At 40.3% G+C, this 24,371-nt stretch overlaps 1 protein-coding gene across 3 annotated transcripts in view; it reads left to right on the forward strand.

The window, feature by feature from the left end:
- CLPB (ClpB family mitochondrial disaggregase) overlaps positions 1-22,529 on the forward strand; it is a 275,007-nt gene extending 252,478 nt beyond the window's left edge. For all 3 annotated transcript variants that reach the window (XM_074400970.1, XM_003923422.4, XM_003923421.4), the window contains one exon: positions 142-22,529. In XM_074400970.1, the coding sequence (XP_074257071.1) occupies positions 142-390 (249 nt within the window). In that variant the 3' untranslated portion in view covers positions 391-22,529. The remainder of the gene's footprint in view (positions 1-141) is intronic.
- Positions 22,530-24,371: the final 1,842 nt, after the last annotated feature.

Consider the following 24,371-nt stretch of genomic DNA (forward strand, 5'->3'; position numbering starts at 1 on the left):
TAGTACGGTTGGCAAATGAGAAAGCTGAGTCTCAGGCCCAAAGGAGGTCTCTGAGTCACCCTAGCAGTAAGTGATGGAGGCCAGCCTCCAGGCTGGGTCGAGGCTGCAGCAGTGACCACCACTTCACCTCCCCACCCGCAGGTAGAGCGCCGTGTGGTGAACCAGCTGGCAGCAGCCTATGAGCAGGACCTGCTACCAGGGGGCTGCACTCTGCGCATCACAGTGGAGGACTCAGACAAGCAGCTACTCAAGAGCCCAGAACTGCCCTCACCCCAGGCTGAGAAGCGCCTCCCCAAGCTGCGGCTGGAGATCATCGACAAGGACAGCAAGACTCGCAAACTGGACATCCGGGCACCACTGCACCCTGAAAAGGTGTGCAACGTCCTCTAGCAGCCACCTGCCTGCCTATATGCACCCTCACCGTCCAATAAAAGCCCCTCGGCTGTGGCATGGTGACTCACCTATCTTCCCCTCATGCCTTTCCCATCTCTACCCAGCCTAAGGCCTGCTTACCTCCTCACAGCCCCTGGAGACCCCTCCTCAGCCCCAAAACCCGAAGGAGAAATTTTGCCCTACTCTGGCCCCTTTGTTGTGGGCCCATAACCTGCTAACAAGCCTTCAGGAGAGGAGCTGCCTTTCTACTCCTTCAAGGCAAGGGGGAGGGAGGTCCCTTATTTCCTTCAGAATGATCCCCGTCCCCCATAGTTGCTGGACTTTCTCATATTCCCAGGAAGCTCAGAAGTATGGCAGCTAAGAACACAGCTGGCTGGAAGAAGACAGGGACCAGACTGTGAACTGCCACCCTCTGCCAGCCCTCATGCAACTCAGTCCCCAGAATGGCTTCACTGGTAGTGGAGGAAGAGTTCGGAGGCCCAGGTGCAGATGGGTCTGCAATTAAGTCTGTAGCCTCCTTGTTCCATACCCTAAAATTCTAAGGGAAGGGACCCATAGAATCTTGCCTGTTTCCACTACTGTATTAGCCCACTGTTCCTCCCCACCCCATGTCCTGGGGTCAGGCCAGACCATGTTTCTTCAGCCTTGGGGATTAGGCCAGTGTTGGACACCTCTAGGAGGAGGCCTGGACTGGTTCATTACCCTCCCCTACTCGAACTGAGCAGCAGTCCCAGATAACCAAGCAAGCTCAGCTCTGTGGGACTTCCTTCAAAAGACTAACATCGCAGACATTAGGAAGCTGTAGGGAGAGAGATCATAGGTTTGACCTCTGCCCACGTGGCCATGTAGTTGGCCTCAGCCCTATCTGTACAGCTTTTCTAAATGAACCTGGAATAAATATGCAGTTTATTCAGTCTGCATGTTAGTCACTAAGCAGAGGATCTGGACACCATCCCCCAAGGGCATTTCACAGACCAGCCAATGTTTCAAGCCCACCTTAGCCAGCAAGGTGCATCCTTGGGCACCATCTGCAGTAGCTGCCGCTAATAAACACTCCATCCACCTTCCCGCTGCAGGCCCTTTGTGGAAGCCTCAGGTAGTGTCCTTAGCTAGTCTCTTTTAGGAAGCAGGAATGGGGCCAGGAATCAAAGTCTCATGGGTAATGGAAGCATGTCCTAATAGTATGATGGATATGAGGCAGTCAGAATCTAGGCTGTGGGCTCCAGAAGATGCTTGGATCACCGTCTACTCCTCAGGGGCTGTTGTTCCCTACCTCAGTGACTGCTTTTCTTTTCATTGTTTTTTACTTTTTGTTTAGAAATAATTTTAGACTTACAGAAAGTAGCAGAAATAGTAGAAAATTCCCATGTACTTTTTATCTAGCTTCTCCCAATGATAACCTCTTACAAAGCCATACTGTAGTTTATCAAAACCAGGAAATTGCCATGTGTGATGGCTTATGCCTGTAATCCCAGCACTTTAGGAGGCCGAGGCCAGTGGATCACCTGATACCAGGAGTTCGAGACCAGCGTGGCCAACATGGTGAAACCCCATCTCTACTAAAAATACAAAAATTGGCCGGGCATGGTGGCAGGCGCCTGTAATACCAGCTACTTGGGAGGCTGAGGCAGGAGAATCACTTGAACCTGGGAGTTGGAGATTGCAGTGAGCTCGATCACGCCACTGCACTCCAGCCTGAGCTACAGAGTAAGACTCCTTCTCCAAAAACAAAACCAGGAAGTTAACTTTGATAAACTACTACTAACTAATCTGTGGACATTCAAATTTTGCCAGTTTTCCCCTTGATGTCCTTTTTCTTGTCCAGAATCCCGCATTGCATTTTGTTGTCGTGTTTCCTTCATCTGTCAGCCTGTGACGGTTTCTCCATTTTTCTTTGTTTTTCATGACCTTGCCACTTTGGAAGAATCGAGGCCAGTTATTTCATAGAATATTCCCCAATTTGACTTTGTCTAGTGTTTTTACATGATGTGATTGAGGGTCTGCATTTTTGGCAAGACAACCGCAGAAGTGATACTGTACCCTTCTTAGTGCCTCCTAGTGAAGGGTGGTGGTAACTTTTTATTTGTTTTGGAGTTTTGAGACGGAATCCCACTCTGTTGCCCAGGCTGGAGTGCAGTGGTGCAATCTCAGCTTACTGCAACCTCCACCTCCTGGATTTAAGTGATTCTCCTGCCTCAGCCTGCTGAGTAGCTGGGATTACAGGCGCCCACCACCACACCCGGCTAATTTTTGTTTTAATAGAGACAGGGTTTAGCCGTGTTGGCCAGGCTGGTCTCTACTACTGACCTCAGGTGATCCACCCACTTTTGCCTCCCAAAGTGCTGGGATTACAGGTGTGAGCCACCATATACAGCCTAGGTGGTGGTAATTTTGATCACATGGCTAAGGTGGTGTATGCCAGGTTTCTCCACTGTAAAATTAGGAGTTTTCTCTTTGAATTTAATAAGAATCTTCTGGGGAGATACTTTGAAGCTGTGTGAATGTCTCGTTTATCCTTACAATTATGCCTGCTGATTTTCGTTTTCGTCATCAATGATTCTTGCCTATAACAGATATTGATGTTGTGCTTGCCTAATTTTCCTTATTTTACCTGTATTTGTTAATTGGTATTCGACTATAAAGAAGAGCTGTCCCTTCTCATTTATTTATTTGATAATTTATATCAGTATGAATGAATGGTATCTGTTTTATTCTACAGGTTATAATCTAATGCTAACATAGTTTATTTTGTTGCTCAAATCGGCTCAGATTTGGCCAGTGAGAACTCATTCAGTAATTAGTACTCATTGGCACCTGTGTTGTTTCAACATTGCCCCTGTCACTTTTTAAGCATTTTCTGGCACCGCAAGATGTGTCAGGCTTACTCCTGTTTTCTCTGTCTCAGCCCTGACATCTGTCATTTCTCTGAGAAGCTCTCAGTTCCTTTTATTTGAGAAAAAAGGAACTTAGAAACCAAGTAGTTTCTTGGTACCACTTGAAACAAAGTCTGGAAACCAAGATCTGGACACAGTATATATTCCTGGCTAGAGTCTCATTGCTCAAGTGTCATTGCTTATAGACCACCTCAACCCACAGAGCTGGAAAACATATATGTATGTATGTTAAAACATGCAAATACACACACCTGAATTTATTATTCCGTCTATCCATCTGTATGTTATTAAAAACCATGAGCCAAGTATGGTGGCTCATGACTATAATCTCAGCATTTTGGGAGGCCAAGGTGGGAGGATCACTTGAGCCCAGGAGTTCAAGACCAGCCTGGGCATCATTCCAAGACCTCATCCTCCAAAAATTTAAAAAAAAAAAAAAAATTAGCCAGGCATGGTGGCACATTTCTGTAGTCCTAGCTACTTAGGAGGCTGAGGCAGGAGGATTGCTTGAGTTCAGGATGTCAAGGCTGTAATCAGCTCTGATTGTACCACTGCACTGCAGCCTGAGTGACAGAGCAAGACCCTGTCTCATGTTTTTAAAAATAAATAAAAATTGGCTGGGCGCTGTGGGTCACGCCTGTAATCCTAGCACTTTGGGAGGCCGAGGTGGGTAGATCACCTGAGATCAGGAGTTCAAGACCAGCCTGGCCATCATGGTGAAACCCCATCTTTAAAAAAATAATAAAATAAAAATAATAATAAATAAATAAAAATCATTAGTTTACATATGGTTTTAATCTAATACTCTAGGGTTTGTGACTGCCATTTTTATAACCTTACTATTCTTTTCTGCTTTTTCTTCTGCTATCTCTGTTTCTGCTCCTTTCTTTCTTTTTGATGTTTAGACTTCCCATAGAGGCTCTAGTTAAGTCAGCCAGTGACCATCCTGTATGCAGTATTCCTACTAGATAGATGTCTTATGCCTGGCTCTCAGTCTGTTGGTTCAGTTAACTGTGGCTAGGAACACTAGGCATATAACTCAAAATCAGATCACTTTTTTTCTTTTTTTATCTTTTTTTTTTTTTTTGTATTTTTTTAATTCTTTTTTCCCTCTTTAATCAGATCACTTTTATACAAGAAAACCAAATAGCCACCTTCTTGAGAATAGAATAAGGAGACAGGGTAGAACCTTAGTCTAAGGAGCCTAATTAAGAACCACTTCTTTCAGAGATTCTCTGCCAGACCTCCTAGGTGGTGGTGGCCCATATCTTTTCCACGGCATCCTAGGCAAAGCTCAGCTCACTGTGCTACCTGTTCTAAGTCTTCATCACTAGAATGTAAGCTCGAAGAGGGCGGATACCCAACTGTTCAGCCATTCATAGAACCTGCCCCAGTGCTCGCACATCACAAATGCTTCAGGAATATTTGGGTGTGTGGATAGGATCTGCAGCAAGTGCAGATCTCAGTTGGTCCTGGAACAGAAAAGTATTGTTCGTTTGCTCAGCATGTTTTTGTCTGTCATGTCATTGTGGCCAGGCATTGGGACCCACCAGGATTGGAGCTCTGAGAAAATGCAGCAAGGTAAGACCCAGATTTCTTTCTTTTTTTAAAAAACAGTCTTGTTCTGTTACCTAGGCTGGAGTGTGGTTGTGCCATGTCGGCTCACCGTAACTTCCACCTCTGGTTCCAGTGGTTCTCATGCCTTGGCCTCCTGAGTAGCTGGGACTACTGGCATGCACCACCACCCCCACCTAATTTTGTTGTTGTTGTTGTACTTTTAGTAGAGATGGGGTTTTACCATGTTAGGCTAGTCCCAAATTTCTGGTTTCGAGTGATCCACCCGCCTTGGCCTCCCAAAATGCCGAGATTATAGGCATGAACCACTGCACCCAGCCCCAGATTCCTTATTAAGGATCCTAGAACATATGAGTCCAGACTTGGAAATGAAAGTGCAACACATTTATTATTCAAAAGGAAAAACTCAAAGGTGTGTAGTGATTTTTAAATTTAGGGAAATTCCTCAGTATAGTAAAAGAAGAAAATGAAATATAGGAAAAAAAAAAAACATTTAAACCATTAAAAAAAAAAAAAGAAAATGGACCAATAAAGATAAAAGCTAAAGTTAACATGGTAGAAAAATAAATAAATTAAAAAACAATTCTTTGAAAGCACCAATAAAATAGATAAAACATCCTGAGCCTGATAAAAGGTGAAAGGAGCCAAAAAAAAGAACAAAATTAGTAACGAGAAGTTAGATATAACCACATAAAGGAATTGAGAATAATAAGAGAACTCTATGGAAACAACTTTGAAATCAGAGCACATGGATAATTTCCCAGCAAACACTGATCCTAGACATAGTTTTAATAGGCCAATTGATTACCCAAGAAGCAATTGGAAAGCTGATTAAAATTTTATCCTTTTTTAGCACTGTAAGACAGGGTGAAAAATACATAAAATTTTATCCTTGAAAAGATTGTTAGCCAGGTATGGTGGCTCACACCTGTAATCCTAGCACTTTGGGAGGCCAAGGTGGGCAGATCACTTGAGCCCAGGAGTTTTGAGACCAGCCTGGGCAACATGGCAAGACCTCACATCTACTAAAAATAACCAAAATTAGCCAGGTGTGGTGGGGCATGCCTGCAGTCACAGCTACTTGGGAGGCTGAGGTGGGGAAGACTGTTTAACCCAGGAAGCCCAGATTGCAGTGAACAAAGATTGCACCACTGCACTCCAGCCTGGGTGACAAAGTGAGACCCTGTCCCCAAAACAAAAAATAAAAGTTTGTGTTTTTAATTTAAAAACATATGGGAAATTGTACAGATCACAAGTAGGCAACTCAGTGAATGATTACAAAGTAAATACACTCCTGTAGCCATCACTCAACCCCCAAAATAGCTGAGTTTTAACTATTATCTAAGCTGCCATTGTACTCGAACCCAGTAAAATGCCAGAAAGAATGTTACAGCCTAATCTCACCTATGACCATAGATGCAAAAATTCCAAATAAAATCAAGTTGAGCCGGGCGCGGTGGCTCAAGCCTGTAATCCCAGCACTTTGGGAGGCCGAGGCGGGTGGATCACGAGGTCAAGAGATCGAGACCATCCTGGTCAACATGGTGAAACCCCGTCTCTACTAATGGTGCAAAAAATTAGCTGAGCATGGTGGCGCGTGCCTGTAATCCCAGCTACTCCGGAGGCTGAGGCAGGAGAATTGCCTGAACCCAGGAGGTGGAGGTTGCGGTGAGCCGAGATCGCGCCATTACACTCCAGCCTGGGTAACAAGAGCGAAACTCCGTCTCAAAAAAAAAAAAAAAAATCAAGTTGAATTGTACACTCTGATTACATAAGCTTTATTTTAGCAATACAAGGCTCAGTGTCAGGAAATTTATTAATTTACAACATCAAGAACTTAAATGTTATTTAAATGTCTAAAGTGATAGTATTTTAAATTTTCTCATTTTGATAATTATGATTATGGAAGAGAATGTCCTTGTTTTTAGAAAATATAAGTATTTAGAAGTTAAACATTATAAACCTCTAATTTGATTTGCCAGTATTTCAGAAAACTACATACACACACACACACAGAATGATAAAGCAAAAAGTAAGGTGTTGGCCAGGCACAGTGGCTCACACCTGTAATTCCAACACTTTGGAAGTCCCAGGCAAGTATATCACCTAGGTCAAGAGTTTGAGACCAGGCTGGCTAACATAGTGAAACCCCTCTTTACTAAAAATACAAAAATTAGCCAGGCATGGTGGCACATGCCTATAATCCCAGCTATTTGGGAGGCTGAGGCACAAGAATTCCTTGAACGTTGAGGCAGAGGTTACAGTAAGCCTAAATCATGCCACTGCATCCCAGCCTGGGGGACAGAGTGAGACTGATTCAGAAACAAACGAACAAATGTTAACATGTGGGAAATCTGAGGGAAGGATGTACATGAATTCTTTGTATTATTTTTGTGACTTTTCTGTAAGTTTAAAGTTGTTTCAAGCCAGACATGATAGTGCATGCCTGTATTCCCAGCTACCTGAGGCTGAGGTGGGAAGATTCCTTGAGCCTAGGAGTTTGAGGTTATAGTGAGCTATGATCATGCCACCGCATTCCAGGCTGCCACCCTATCTCCAAAAAAAAAAAAAAAAGGAGCAGTAGCTCACACCTGTAATCCCAACACTGAGGGGCCAAGCCAAGTGGATGGGTTGAGTCCAGGAATTCAAGACTAGCCTGAGAAACATGGTGAAACCCCATCACAGCAAAAAAAATAACTGGATGTGGTGGCATGCACCTGTAGTCTCAGCTGCTCGGGAGGCTGAGGTGGGAATCTCACTTGAGCTCAGGAGGCAGAGGTTGCTGTGAGATGAGATCATGCCACTGCACTCCAGCCTGAGCAACAGAGCGAGACCCTGTCTAAAAATGGGATGGGGGAGGCTATAGTAAAAGCCCATTAGCATTAATAAGAAAATTGGGTATCTGAATAAAAGATAACTGTACAAAAATCAATTGCTTTTCTGTATTCTAGCAATCATCAACTAGAAACTAACAAAAAACATTCCATTTACAATTGCAGCAAGTAGGTACATGTATTTGCTCATATATACATAACCTACTTCTGTAAGGGAGCAGAACTGGGCAATTTGGGGAGAGCAATGGAAGGGAAACATTGCTATGTTATTTTAAATACTTTTCAGCATGTTTTGAACAATATTAATGTATTACCTGTTCAAAATAAATTTAGTAAACTTAACAAAACCGTAATTTAAACCAAATTTAACAAGAAACCATATTGTATTACCTATTCATAATAAATTTAACAAGAAAACCAGATTGATAAAAATAAGATCTGACAAATGAAAAAACATACCAAATTTTAGAAAGGGTGATTTAATAATATTATTAAAATATACAACAATCTTAATATATAATTTAATACAAACCTAATAACTAATTTAATACAAATCTAATTGACAGCACTTTTAATTGAGTAAAGTTAAGGTCATATTGCAGTACTATGTCCAGAGGTGATGCTATATGGAGCTACTGTTTTCTGGGTCTAGGTTCTCAAGAAATAGACATTACTACTTTTGCAATCCCATCTTGACAGTATGCAAAGATTAGGGAAAATGTAAATTTACCATTAACACACACCCTAAATGCAATTATGAGAGAAAGGAAAGAGAAGGGTTATTGCCTGTGGCTGAAATATGAGTGTAGAGAAGAGAGGAAATTGGTAGAAAATGAAACTACAGAGGCAAGGTTCCTGATTTCAAAGAACTTTGAATGCCATGCTAAGGGAATGAAATGATCAGATTTGTGGTGGTTTTTGTTTTTGGTTGTTTTTGTTTTTGGTGTACTTTTAAGTTCTGGGGTACATGTGCAGAACATGCAGGTTTGTTACATAGGTATACACATGCCGTGGTGGTTTGCTGCATCCATCACCCCGTCATCTACATTAGGTATTTCTCCTAATGCTGTCCCTGTCCTATCTCCCCACCCCCTGCTATCCCTCCCCTGGCCCCCCACTCCGCAACAGGCCCTGGTGTGTGATGTTCCCTTCCCTGTGTCCATGTGTTCTCATTGTTCAACACCCACTTATGAGTAAGAACTTGCAGTGTTTGGTTTTTTCTTGTGTCCGTTTGCTGAGAATGATGGTTTGTTTCCAGCTTTAGCCATATGGCTGCATAGTATTCCATGGCATATATGTGCCACATTTTCTTTATCCAGTCTGTCATTCATGGGCATTTGGGCTGGTTCCAAGTCTTTGCTATTGTGAACCGTGCCAAAATAAACATATGTGTGCATGTGTCTTTATAATAGAATGATTTATAATCCTTTGGGTATATACTGAGTAATAGGATTGCTGGGCCAAATGGTATTTCTAGTTCTAGATCCCTGAGGAATCGCCACACTGTCTTCCACAATGATTGAACTAATTCACACTCCCACCAACAGTGTAAAAGCATGTTTCTCTACATCCTCTCCAGCATCTATTATCTCCTGATTTTTTAATGATCACCATTCTAACTGGTGTGAGATGGTATCTCATTGTGGTTTTGATTTGCATTCCTCTAATGAGCAATGATGATGAGCTTTTTTTCATATGTTTGTTGCCTGCATAAATGTCTTCTGTTGAGAAGTGTCTGTTCATATCCTTTGCCCACTTTTTGATGGTTTTTTTTTTTTCTTATAAATTTGTTTAAGTTCTTTGTAGATTCTGGATATTAGCCCTTTCTCAGATGGGTAGATTAGAAAAACTTTTTCCCATTCTGTTGGTTGCCAGTTTAATGATAATTTATTTTGTTGTGCAGAAGCTCTTTAGTTTAATTAGATCCCGTTTGTCTATTTTGGCTTTTGTTGCCATTGCTTTTGGTGTTTTAGTCATGAAGTCCTTGCCCATGCCTGTGTCCTAAATGGTATTGCCTAGGTTTTCTTCTATGGTTTTTATGGTGTTAGCTCTTATGTTTAAATCTTTAATCTATCTGAAGTTAATTTTTGTATAAGGTGTAAGGAAAGGATCCAATTTTAGCTTTGTGCATATGGCTAACCAGTTTTTCCAGCACCATATGTGTTTTAAAAGACCCTCTGTTTGCATAATGTGGAATGATTTGGGATGACTTATGACCAATATACAACAGATAGAGTGATTGCAGGCAAACTCTTTTCCACCTCAAACAGAAATATTTAATATATGTAATAAAACAAAAAGTTTAATACACAACTAGACTTGAAACCAAGATTGGGAAATTCCAGCCATGTGCCGTGGCTCACGCCTGTAATCCCAGCACTTTGGGAGGCTGAGGCAGGCAGATCACCTGAGGTCAGGAATTCAAGACCAGCCTGGCCAACATGGTGAAACCCTGTCTCTACTCAATATACAAAAATTAGCTGAGTGTGGTGGTATGTATCTGTAATCCCAGCTATTCAGGAGGCTGAGGCAGGAGAATTGCTTGAACCAGGAGGCAGACATTGCAGTGAGCCAGGATCACACCACTGTACTCCAGCCTGGGTGACAGAGTGAGACGCTGTCTCAAGAAGAAAAAAAAAGGGAAGTCTCTAGGTGCTAGAAATGAATGGAACCTAAAATGTAGAGAGTGACTGAAAGTGGAGACCAATGAGTTCATAGAGACTTGAGGCCAGATATAAGCCTAATGGCTGAGTACTAGGGCTTCAACAGTGAGATGCGAGTCTCAAAAGACCTTCTGTGTGTGAAATGAAGACTAGACAAACACTGTTCATTGACTTGGGACTCAAAAGGGAATGCAAGTAAGTCTACCATTACTCAGAAATGTAAGTAGAAAGGGTCAGCTAAGAAAAAATTCACACTTTTGCTCTTTGTGAGTGGTCCAAATTCAGAGTACCCAAGTGTTACTGAGATATCAAGCTGAAAAACTAACAAAAAGCTGATCCTGGTCCAATGAAACCTAATGAATCCCATAGAAAAAGCAAAGAACTGTACTGTAAGAATCCTGCCATAATCCAGTTTTCACAAAGAAAGCTGTGGAAAATGAAATCCCACTGAAAATGACCTTACAGGGGAAACTCACCCAATGAAAAAGGAAACAAATCATCAAGAAGAAAAGTCTGCAGATGCAACCAGTGGGAGAAATTGGTTCCAAGAACTGTCAGTAATACAAGAAAAAAAAATCTGAATTTAAAATATGTTTAAAATGCTCAAACACATGGAGAGAAGACTGAAAACCATAAGGCAAGAAAGGACAGTAAGAAAAAAATAGCTATGTTTGAAAAAGAGGCTTCATTCTGAGTGATTTTTCCTCAGATTAATTTTTATGTTTTATATATTTCTACAGTTTTTTTCAAATGTTGTGGTCCTAATTGACTTGGATATTAGATACCAGGAGTATTAAGGACTCATATTCTTAAAGAAGGAAGATTTGGCTCATCCACTGGACAGAGAACCGTAGTGGTCTAAGGCAGTGACACAGGACAGGAAGAATATGGAATGGTTAGTAGGGGAGGGCAGTCACCAGTGTGACCCTCCAGAGTCATGATCAGTTGTAGAGATAAGGAATGTAGCCTCAACATTCCTGAAACCACTAGCCTACCATCCTTTTAAGAGCCTTCAAGTCTAATACTACCATCCCCCACGGATTTGTCATAGTAATCACAAGAGGTCTGACCCTAACCTCGGTGGTCATCTTCCACCACATCATCACATTACTGCTTCCCTTTCCAGCCTTTCCACTGTGTCCTCCAGCACTTCCTTTCTAAAATCGGTAGATTCTTTTCTATATGCACCTTCTTGTTGAAATATTTGCTTCACTTCTTCACCTTAACTGTCCTCTAAAGGCACGGCTTATTCTGGCTGTCCCCTAAGATTCTGCTTACCCTGTAGCCCTCTTAAGCAGAGGCTGCCTTCGTTGTCAGGAAGTAAGCCTCCACTGCTCCTCCTCAATGAGTTCTCATCCTTCCTCTTAGCTCTTTTGAATTCATCGCTTGACTAAACCAGCCTTTCTCTAATTGTCCTGCCTACTGATCTCCCCATCACTGTCTCACAGGGAAGATTTTAGTGCCTGTGTTACTTTCTCTCTTCCCAGCACATGCCATCATTGTTGGTGGCTTCAGCCTTCCATGAATGACCTATCTAATGCCGTGCTTTCCTCACATTTAGTAGTCCCTTTTTCTGCCCCTGCCCACCTCAATCACCTATGTTATGGTCACACTCTAAATTTCATCAAAAGTAATTGAACTTTCTCCAAAGCCCCTATCCCTCTCTAGCCAATATATTTCATCTTCCAGTTCACTTATATAAACTGGAGTACATTCTGTGTGTAATTCTGTGACCTTATTGACATTTATAGTCCATTAACCCCCAGCCCTTCTTATTGCCCATCTGATCCCTCTTTCTCCAAGTCCACTTAAATCTCAGCGTCCATCATTATAATCTCTCTCTTGCATGTATTCTCAGAATCTTCAGATTTCACCCAACAGCAATATAGATCTTCCCAAACCTGTATTTTCGAGAAAAACTTCACACTACAAAATGCCACCTATCCCTTGCACGGAGCAATTTACTGTTACAAAGATAAACGTAGCAGAGTTTCATAAGTTGCTACAACTTGTTCCATATCAAGGATGTCTGTGATGAGCATTCTTCCTCTGGTTCTATCATAACCCTATTTGGATATATTTTAACCTGTGAGCAAAATTAAGAAGTTAACCAACAGAATCTACATAAAATACTAGGGCAAAGAGAGAAAAAGGAAGGAAAAAAGGAAAAAGTACAGCATATTAAGTACTACATAGTATGATCCCCACCTTAGACACCCCCAGACACACACACATGAAAGAGTAAAATAATGTTTTAAAAGGTAAATACCCAGAGGATTCTAGGAAGATGGCAGAGTAGGAAGCACCAGGAATCTGTCTCCCCACCCAGACAATTACAGTGGCAGAATTTGTCTGGTGTAACTATTCTGGAGCTCTGAAGCCTGTTGAAGTCCTGAAACTTCCAAGGGAAAGCTTAGATCAGGCGTCCCCAAACTTTTTACACAGGAGGCTAGTTCACTGTCCCTCAGACCGTTGGAGGGCAGCCACATACTGTGCTCCTCTCACTGACCACCAATGAAAGAGGTGCCCCTTCCTGAAGTGCGGCAGGGGGCCGGATAAACGGCCTCAGGGGGCCGCATGCGGCCCGCAGGCCGTAGTTTGGGGACGCCTGGCTTAGATGATAAATTGTGATTAATTTTGTTCGATTGCAACTCAGCATAGTAACAACTACCTATCCCTCACCTTCCAGCCCCATGACAGGCAGCTGTGCACATGTTTCTAGAGCAGCTCGAATGCAGCTTGCAAGAGCCAAGAGGGGCAAAGGGACCCGTCTTTCAAATACTTGGGATCTGTGCCCTGATTGGTATTTCTGATCACAGGGGCAAAGAAAAAGAGGCAGAGACCATTGTTCTTATACCTCCTCCCATAGTAATAAATCCCTTTGGTTGAAGTGACTTCTAGGATTAATGTGCTTGCACCCTTCCCTCCCTCTTCATTTTTCTCTTTTATTTCCTGTTGGGAGCCAGACATTTAAGACTAGGATATTCCAAAGCAGTTGCGTATACAGGAAAAATTAGAAGGTGATCATATGTCTTAGAGAAGATGCAGACTTAGTAAAGGCCTAAGAAGACCTTAAGTTTATACTTCAGGCTGATCCTTGGCAGAGACAGCTCACAACAATAAAACAGCAACAAAAACAGCAAACCCTGTGAAAGGGAAATAAATTTTATTTCCAGAGTTACCACATTATTAGATTCAAATGTCCAGTTTTTAACAAAAATAATTTATAGGGCATACCAAATAAAAAGTAATCATGACCTATTCAAAGGGAAAAAATTCCACAGAAATTGTCCCTGAAAAAGACCTTATGGGAGACCTACTAAGCAAAGTCTTTAAAAGAGCTATCTTAAGGATGCCTGAAGAATCAAAGGAAGACATGGAGAGAGTCAAGAAAATGATGTATGAACAAAATTTAAATATCAATAAAGAGAAACCAAAAAGGAACAATTCTGAAGCTCAAAAGTATAGCTAAAATGAAATTTTTGCGGAAGACTTTCAAAGGCAGATTTGAGCAGGTAGAAGAAAGAGTCAGTGAACTTGAAGATAGGGCAATGAAAACTATCAAGTCAGGAACAGAAAAAAGGTTGAAGAGTGAACAGAGCCTAAGGGACTTCTGGGTCATCATCAAGCTGACCAACATATACCTTGTGGGAGTCTCAGAAGGAAAAGGGAGAAAGGGGCAGAGAGAATATTTGAAGAAATAATGGCTGAAATCTTCCCAGATTTGATGAAAGATATGAATATAAATGTCTAAGAAGCTCAAAAAAACTCCAAGTAAGGTGAACTCAAAGACATCCACACTGAGACAATTGTAATCACACTTTTGAAAGACAAAGAATCTTGAAGACAGCAAGAGAGAAGCAACTCATCACATACAAAGGATCCTTAATGAGATTATCTACAGGTTTTTCATCAGAAACTTTGAAACCCAGTGGTAGTAGACTGATATATTCAAAGTGCTAAAAGAAAAAAAAAAAGTCAACCAAACATCCTATACCCACCAAAACTTTCCTTCAGAAGTGAGGGAGAAATTAAAATGTTCCCAGGTAAACAAAAACTAAGGGAGTTCAATGCCACTAAACCTGCCCTGAAAGAAATGCTCAAGAGTAAGTATCAGTGTAGTGGCTTATGCCTGTAATCTCAGCACTCTGGGAGGCTGAGGTGGGAGGATTGCTTAAGGCCAGGGAGTTCAAGACCAGCCTGGGCAACATAGTAAGATCCTATCTCTTAAAAAATAAAAATTAGCCAGTGTACACATAGTCCCAGCTACTCAAGATGCTGAAGCAGAAGGATCACTTGACCCCAGAAGTTTGATGTTACAGTGAACTATTATTATACCACTGCACTCCAGCCTAGGTAGAATGAGACCAACCCTATTTTTGTTTAATGTTCAATGTTAATGTGTAACTCCACATTATGTTTTCTACATAATTTAAGAGACTAATGCATCTCAAAGAATTATTTGTTTGTTTTGGGGCACACAGTATGTAAAGATGTAATTTTGTGACATCAATAACCAAAAGGGTTGAGGGTGGATTGTTAAAAGAGCAGAGTTTTCCTATGTTATTGAAGTTAAGCAGGTATAAATTCAAAATATAGTATTTTAAGTTTAGGGTGTTAAATATAATCCCCATAGTAATCACAAAGAACATAGCTATAGAATATAGCCAAAAGGAAATGAGAAATTAATTTAAAATGTTTCACTACAAAAGATAAACACAATACAAAATACAGATAAATGAATAAACACAAAAGTAATAGAAAAAAAAAATGAGGGTCAAAAAAGCCATAAGGCGGCCGGGCACGGTGGCTCACGCCTGTAATCCCAGCACTTTGGGAGGCCGAGGCGGGTGGATCACAAGGTCAAGAGATCGAGACTGTCCTGGTCAACATGGTGAAACCCCATCTCTACTAAAAATACAAAAAATTAGCTGGGCATGGTGGCACGTGCCTGTAATCCCAGCTACTCAGGAGGCTGAGGCAGGACAATTGCCTGAACCCAGGAGGCGGAGGTTGCGGTGAGCCGAGATCGCGCCATTGTACTCCAGCCTGGGTAACAAGAGTGAAACTCCATCTCAAAAAAAAAAAAAAAAAAAGCCATAAGGCATATGGAAAACAAATAGCAAAACATCAAAAGTCAGTCCCTTTTTATTAGTAATTACTTCTTCTTCTTTTTTTTTTTTTTTAAGACAGGGTCTCATTCTGTCACCCAGGTTGGAGTGCAGTGGGACAGTCGTGGCTCACTACAACCTCCGCCTCCCAGGTTCAAGTGAAGCAATTCTCATGACTCAGCTTCCAAAATAGCTGGGATTACAGGTGTGTGCTACCATATCCAGGTAATTTTTTTTGTATTTTTAGTAGAGACGAGGTTTTACCATGTTGGCAGGGCTGGTCTCGAGCTCCTGACCTCAGGTAATCTGCCTGCCTCAACCTCCCAAAGTGTTGGAATTGAAGGTGTGAGCCACCACTCCCAGCCAACTGTAAATGTAAATGGATTAAACTATCCAATCAAAAGGCAAAGATTGTCAGAACTGATTTAAAAACATAATCCAAGTGTATGCTCTCTACAAGGCACTCACTTTAGATCCAAAGAGACAAATAGATTGAAAGTGAAGGATGGAAAAAAAACATATTCTATGCAAATGGAAACCAAAAGAGAGCAGGAATGCTTATACCAACATCAGATAACATACACTTCAATTTTTTAAAGAACTTTTTTAAAAAATTACAAGAGAAAAGAACATTATATAATTATTTGTGGAGACGGGGTCTTACTGTGTGGCCTAGGCTGGAGTGCAGTGGCTTGATCACAGCTCACTACAGTCTCAGCCACCTGGGCTCAAGCAATCCTCCCACTTCAGCCTCCCAAGTAGCTGGAACCACAGTCATGCACCACCATGCCCAGCAAATATTTTTAATTATTTGTAGAGATGAGGTCTCACTATGTTGCCCAGGCTGTTCTCAAACTCCTGGGCTCAAGCTATCCTCCTTCCTTGGCCTCCCAAACTGCTGGGATTACAGGCATGAGCCACTGGGCCCAGCTAAGACTATTACAAGGTTTAATACAGGAAGAAAGGTAAAACAATTATGAAAATTTACATACCTAATGAAGATCATCAAAATACATTAAACAGAAACTGGCAGAACTTAAGGGAGAAATAGAATGTTCTGCAATAATAGTTGGAGTCTTCAATACCCTACTCTCAGTATTAGATAGAAGAACCAGAAGGAAGATAAGTAAGGAAATAAAGAACTTAAACAACACAATAAACCAACTAGAGATAATGGGCATATACAGAACGCCGTGCTCAACAACAACAGCATAGACGTTCTTATCAAGTGTACGTGGAACATTTTGCAGTATAGACTATATGTTGGGCCACAAATTGTCTCAATAGATTTTAAAAGATAACTATCATACAAAGTATTTTCTCTTATAGCACAAGACAAGTTAGAAATAATGGTAGTAAAACTGCAAAAATTATGAAATTGAGCAATCAATTGAAATCACAAGAGAAATTAGAAAATACTTACAGATACATGCTAATGGCCTGTAAGTATTTATGCATCACACCAAAACTTATGAAATATAGTAAAAGCAGTGCTAAGGAAGAAATTTATTGCTATAAATGCTTACATTAAAAAAAAGATCTCAAATCAACAACCTAACAGTAATTTAGGGAACTAGAAAGACAAAAATAAACTAAACCCAAAGCCAATAGAAGGAAGGATATCATAAAGATTAGAAGAGAAATAAATAATAAGAGAATAGGAAAACAACAGAGAAAATCAGTGAAACAAGAAATTGATTCTTTAAAAAGATCAATAAATTGACAAACCTTTAGCTAGATGGACTAAGCAAAAGAGAAGAGTCAAATTACTAAGATCAGAAATGAAAGCAAGGGCATTACAAGTGATTCTACAGAAATAAAAAGGATTATAAGGGAGTGCTATAAACAATTGCATGCCAACAAATCAGATAACCTGGATGAAACGGATAAATTTTTAGGAACCCAAAACCTACTGAGACTAAATCACAAAGAAATAGAAAATCTGAATAACCCTATAATTAGCAAGGAGACTGAATCAGTAATAAAAAGTCTCCTGAGAAATAAAAGCTCTGGAACTAGTGTTTTACTGATGAATTCTATCAAACATTTAAAGAACACCAATCCTTCTCAAACTTTTCAAAAAAAGAAGAAAAAAATCAAAAAGGAGAGAACACTTTCAAACTCATTCTATGAGGCCAGCATAACCCTGATACCAAAACCAGGCACTACAAGAAAAGAAAACTACAACCCAATATCCTTTATGAGCACTGATGCAAAAATCCTCAACAAAACACTAGCAAACTAAATTTAGCAGCATATTAAAAGGATTATATACCATGACCAAGTAGGATTTATTCCTGGAATACAAGGGTGGTTCAACATACAAAAATTCATCAATGTTTCTATAGCAATCTACAGATTCAGTGCAATCCCTATCAAAATCCAAATAATGCTTTTTGCAGAAATATAAAAACCTATCCTAAAATTCATATGGAACTTCAAGGGACCCTGAATAGCCAAAATAGTGTTAAAAAAGGAGAACAAAACTGGAAGACTCCTACTTCCTGACTGCAAAACTTACTACAAGCTATAGTAATCAAGTATGCTATCCACATGCAAAAGAATAAATTTGGGCCCTTATCTAACCACATCAAAGATCAACTCAAAATGGATCAAAGACCTAAATGTAAGACCTAAAATTATAAAATTCTGAAAGAAAATAATAGGGCTAATCTTTACAACTGTGAATTTGACAGTGATTTCTTAGAAATGACATCAAAGGCACAGGCAACAAAAAATAAATAAATAAATTGGGCCTCATAAAAATTTTTAAAATTTGCTCACTGAAATACACTATGAAGAGAGTAAAAAGGCATCACATAGAATGGGAGAAAATATTTGCAAATTACACATATGATAAGAGATTAATGTCCATACTATATAGAGAACTCCTAAATCTCAACGGTGAAAAAACAAAACAACTTGATTTTAAAATGGGGCTGGGTGCGGTGGCTCATGCCTTTAATCCTGACCCTTTGGGAGGCCAAGGTGAGTGGATCACCTAAGGTCAGGATTTCGAGACCAGCCTAACCAATATGGTGAAGCCCCATCTCTAATAAAAATACACACATTAAAAAAGACGGGCATGGTGGCATGCGCTGGTAATCCCAGCAACTCAGGAAGCTGAGGCAAGAGAACTGCTTGAACCTGGGAGGTGGAGGTTGCATTGAGCTGAGGTTGTGCCACTGCACTCCAGCCTAGGCAACAGAGCAGGACTGTGTCTCAAAAAAAAAGCAAAGGGCTGGGCACAGTGGTTCATGCCTGTAAGTCCAGCACTTTGAGAGGTGGACGTAGTCAGATTGCTTGAGACCAAGAGTTCAAGACCAGGTTGGACAACAGAACAAAACCCCACCTCTAGCAAAAATACAAAAAATAAAAATAAAAATTAACTTGGTGTGGTGGGGCATGCCTGTGGTCCCAGCTCCTTGAGAGGTTGTGGTGGAAGGATTGCTTAAGCCCAGAAGGTGAAGGTTGCAGTGAACGGAGATCATGCCACCACACTCCAGCCTGGGTGACAGAGTGAGACTCTGTCTCAGTTTTTTCAATGAAAAATAATTTAAAATGGGCAAAGGATTTGAATAGATATTTTTCCAAAGAATATATATAAATGGCCAATAAGCACAAAAACACTAAACATCAGTAATCATTAGGGAAATATGAATAAAACTACAATGAGACACCACTTCAGACCCATTAGGATAGTTACTATTTTAAAAAATCAGAAAATAAAAAGTGTTGATGAGGGTTTGGAGAAATTGGAACCCTTGTGCACTGTTGGTGGGAATGTAAAATGGTACCGCCACTGTGGAAAATAATATGAAAGTTCCTAAAACAGTTACGTGTGGAATTATCATATAATCCAGCACTTTCACTTCTGGGTGTATAACCAAAAGAATTGAAAGCAGAGTCCCAAAGAGATCTTTGTACACTCATATTCAAAGCAGCATTATTCATTGGCCGGGCGCGGTGGCTCAAGCCTGTAATCCCAGCACTTTGGGAGGCCGAGGCGGGTGGATCATGAGGTCAAGAGATCGAGACCATCCCGGTCAACATAGTGAAACCCCGTCTCTACTAAAAATACAAAAAATTAGCTGGGCATGGTGGCACATGCCTGTAATCCCAGCTACTCAGGAGGCTGAGGCAGGAGAATTGCCTGAACCCAGGAGGCGGAGGTTGCGGTGAGCCGAGATCGCGCCATTGCACTCCAGCCTGGGTAACAAGAGCGAAACTCTGTCTCAAAAAAAAAAAAAAAAAAAAAAAAAAAAAAACAGAGCAGCATTATTCACAATAGCTAAAACATGGAAGCAACACAAGTGTCCATCAACAGATGAACATATAAGCAAAATGTAGTGTATACATACAATGGAATATTCAATCAAGAAAAAGGCAGGGAATTCTAACATACGCTACAATATGGATGAACCTTGAGAATATTATGCGAAGTGAAATAAGCCAATCACAAAAAGACAAATGTTGGCCAGGCGTAGTGGCTCACATCTGTAATCCCAGCACTTTGGGAGGCTGAGGTGGAAGGACTGCTGAGGCCCAGGAGTTCAAGACCAGCCTGGGCAATATAACAAGACCCCTTCTCTACAAAAAAATGAAGAAAATTAGCTAAGTATGGTAACATTTGCCTGTGGTGCATCTACAGGGGAGGCTGAGGTAGAAGGATCGTTTGAGCCTCGGAGATTGAAGTTGCAGGGAGCCGTTATCACACCACTACACTCCAGCTCACGCAACACAGTGAAACCCTGTCTCACACACACACAGAAATTAACAGAAAAGACTAATATTGTATGATCTCACTTATATGAGCTATATAGAATTGTTAAGATCACAGAGACTGAAGGTAGAATGGTGGTTTCCAGAGTCTGTGGGGAGGAAAGAATGGGGAGCTACTGTTTAATGGGTATAGAATTTCCATTTTGCAAGATGAAAAGAATTATGAAGATGGATGATGGTGGTGGTTGCACAACATATGAAGTATATTTAATACTGTTGTACTATACATTTATAAATGGTTAGGATGGCAAATTTTATATTATGTGTATTTTATCACAATTTTTTAATGTGGAAAATAATTACCCCCAAGGACAAAAAGAATAGGAAGAGTCAAGAGAGGAAGAAAATTAATCAATTTTGAAAGATAAAAAATTGATATATTCTCTGAATAGGTGATAAAAAAAAGAAATAAAAAAATTGATAAAGTTTTACCAACCTAGCCTCCACCCTAACCATAAGGTTATGGTTAGGAATTTGGAGCTGATAGTATACTGAAGGTAACCATAGTAACAATAAAACCTAAACCCGGATCAAATCTGGACAAATTACCTCAATTACCCACACAAACAGCCTATCAAAAGGAGAGGCATGCTCATTTCTAAGCATAAATATTATTTATTACAGTCTCCACTGTTCTACACGTGATGTCCAACGCTCAATGAAAAATTATGAAACATAATGTGGAAAGAATAGCAAATGATGTTGAGACAACTGGATATCCACATACAAAAAAATAAATTGGACTCCTACCCCACACCATACACAAAAATTAAATAACTCTTAAGCATAAGAGTTAAAACATGATAAAACTCTTAGAAGAAGATATAGTTGTAATCTCTTTTTAAAAATGTACAAAAGGCCAATGAGTGCATGAAGATACTCAGTATCATCAGTATCATCATTAGTCATTAGAAATACAAAATGACAGTGATACTACTCTCACCCACTAGGATGACTATAAGGTAAAACAAAAAGTAATGAAATAAGTGTTGACAAAGATATGGAAAAATGTGAACCCTCATTTATTGTTGGTAGGAATGTAAAATGATTCAGCCACTTTGGAAAAGAGTCACTTTCGAGGTAGGAGGCCGATCTCGTAAGGTATGGAGCTAGGTGCGGATGCAATGTGGCTCTCAACAGCACCTTATGGATAGTTGTTTCCCAAAGGAAGAATGAGAATAGCTGCTGAAGTCCTAAAGACAAGCCTAACTCAAGCTGTTGACACACAGGCATTACACAGAAAGCTGGAAGTTGAAATGGTGGAATCCAACTTGCCTGGACCAGCTTTATGGGTTCTGCTGGTAACGTTTTTATCCATGGATGGCTTGCTTGGGTATGGAGAGTCAGTTTGACTACACTGTGTGGAGCAATTTGTGGAGCAAGTTCTAAAGAAGCAAAGGACTTGGAATTCATGCTTGAAGAAATGCAGGCAGATCTGTTTTAAATGGAATTTTTCATCTTGTAACAGGCAGACCTGCTAACCTAAAACTAGAGTTTTTAATGACCACAGCAAGCAAGCATGCAGTTTGGCCCTTGAAAGGGTCTTTCCTCACCCAGGCTGTAGTGCGGTGGCCCTTTGAGGCTCACCACAGCCTCAAACTCCTGGGCTCAAATGATCCTCGGCCTCCCAGTGGACTTTGTAGACAGCCTGATATGGAGTCTCAAGAAGATTAAAAAATGTCTCCAATTTCAATAAATGGCTGCAATCCAAAAAAAAAGAAAAGAAAAGAAAAGAGTCTACTGATCACTCAAAAGATTAAACAGAGTTTCTATATGACTCAGCAATTCTACTGCTAGGTTATACCTAAAAGACACGCAGATGTTCAAACAAAAACTTCTGCATGTTTTTTTCTTTTTCTATTCACAATAGTCAAAAGATAGAAACAACCCTAATGTCCATCAACTGATGAGCGGATGAACAAAATGTGGTGTATCCATATAATTCGTATGATTCAGCCATAGAAAGGGATGAAGTACTGATACATGCTACGTGGATGAATCTTGAAAACATTATGCTAAGTGAAATAAGCCAGAATAAAAGGCCACATATTGTATTATTTCATTTTTATGAAATGTCCAGAATATGAAAATACATAGAGACATAAAATAGATTAGTGGTCGCCAGGACGGGAAAAGAGAGGAATGGAGTAACTACTTAACCAGTGTAGGGTTTTCTTTTGGGTGATGAAATGTTCTGGAACTAGATATCGGTGATAGTTGCATAACATTGTGAATGTACTAAATATTTTTGAATTATACACTTTAAAATGGTCAAAACTGTGAATTTTGTATTTTGTATATTTTACCACAATTTTTTTTTTTTTTTTTTTTTTTTTTTTTTTAGGATTAGGTTTCTTAGATCTGACACTAAAACAGAAGAAGAAAAAATAAATGGAACTTCATCCAAATTGAAAAGTTTTGGCTTGGCGTGGTGGCTCATGCCTGTAATCCCAGGACATTGGGAGGCTGAGGTAGGCAGATCACCTGAGGCCAGGAGTTTGAGACCACCCTGGCCAACATGGGAAAACGCTGTTTCTATTAAAAATTAGTTGGGTGTGATGGCAGGCATCTGTAATCCCAGCTACTCAGGAAGCTAAGGCAGGAGAATCATTAGAACCCAGGAGGCGGAGGTTGCAGTGAGTAGAGATTGCGCCACTGCACTCCAGCATGGGTCACAGAGCGAGACTCTGTTGTGTTGTTTTGTTTTTTAAAGAAAGAAAATGAAAACTTTTGCACTTAAAGGACACTGTCTTTCTTTCTTTTAATTTTTTTTTTTCATTAAAAAAATAGAGACAGGGTTTCCCCCATGTTGGCCAGGCTGGTCTCGAACTCCTGACCTCAGGTGATTCACCCGCCTCGGCCTCCCAAAGTGCTGGGATTACAGGTGTGAGCCATCACACCCAGCCAAAGGACGCTGTCAAGAAACTGAAAAGATGCTGGGCAGGGTGGCTCATGCCTGTAATCCCAGCACTTTGGGAGGTCGACGTGGATGGATCACCTGAGGTCAGGAGTTTGTGACCAGCCTGACAAATGATGAAACCCAGTCTCTACTAAATACATACATACATGCATACATACATACATACATAAAGCCAAGAGTGCTGACACGTGCCTGTAATCTGAGTTACTTGGGAGGCTGAGACAGGAGAATCCCTTGTACCCAGGAGGTGGAGGTTGCAATAAGCCAAGATTGCACCATTGCACTGCAGCCCAGGCAACATGAATGAAACTGCATCTCAAAAAAAAAAAAAAAAAAAAATTGAAAAGTCAACCTACAGAATGGGAGAAAATCTGAAACTCATGTATGTGATAAGAGTCTAGCATCCAGGGTATATAAAGAACTCTTAAAACACAATAAAAAGACAACCAATTTTAAAACAGGCAAAGGATGTGAATAGACATTTATCCAAAGAAGAGACATAAAAGGTTCAAAAGCGCATGAGAGATGTTCAGTGTCATTAGCTATCAGGGAAATGCAAATCAAACCCACAATGAGTTACCGCTACACATATCCGCCAAAATGACTATAATCAAAAAGATGGGCAATAACAAGTGTTGCTGAGGATTTAGAGAAATTGAAACTCTCATACACTACTGGTAGGAGCATAAAATGAGGAGGCCACTTTGGAAAAGAGTCTAACAGTCACTCAAAAGGTTAAACATAGAGTTTTCATATAACCCAGCAATTTTGCTCCTAGCTTATACCTAAGAGACATGAAAACACAGCCACACAAAAACTTGTACACAAATGTACAAAGCAACATTTCTTATAATAATGAAAAAGTAGAAACAACCCAAATATTCATCAAACTGATGAGTAGATGGATAAAATATGGCATATCTATACACACACATAGAATATTATTCAGCCATAAAAAGAATGAAGTATTGATTTATACAACAACATGTATGAACCTTGAAATATGCAAAATGAAAAAATCCAGTTACAAAATGCCACATAGTAAATGATTCTATTTATATCAAAATGTCCAGATAGGCCCATTCAGAGAGACGGAAAGTAGGGTAGTGGTTGCCAGGTGGTAGGAAAGGGGAATAGAAATGACAGATAATGGGCTTGGGGTTTTGTTTTGGTGTGATGAAATGTTCTAGAATTACGTA

Source organism: Saimiri boliviensis, chromosome 6, assembly GCF_048565385.1.
Source record: "Saimiri boliviensis isolate mSaiBol1 chromosome 6, mSaiBol1.pri, whole genome shotgun sequence".
NCBI lineage: Eukaryota > Metazoa > Chordata > Mammalia > Primates > Cebidae > Saimiri > Saimiri boliviensis.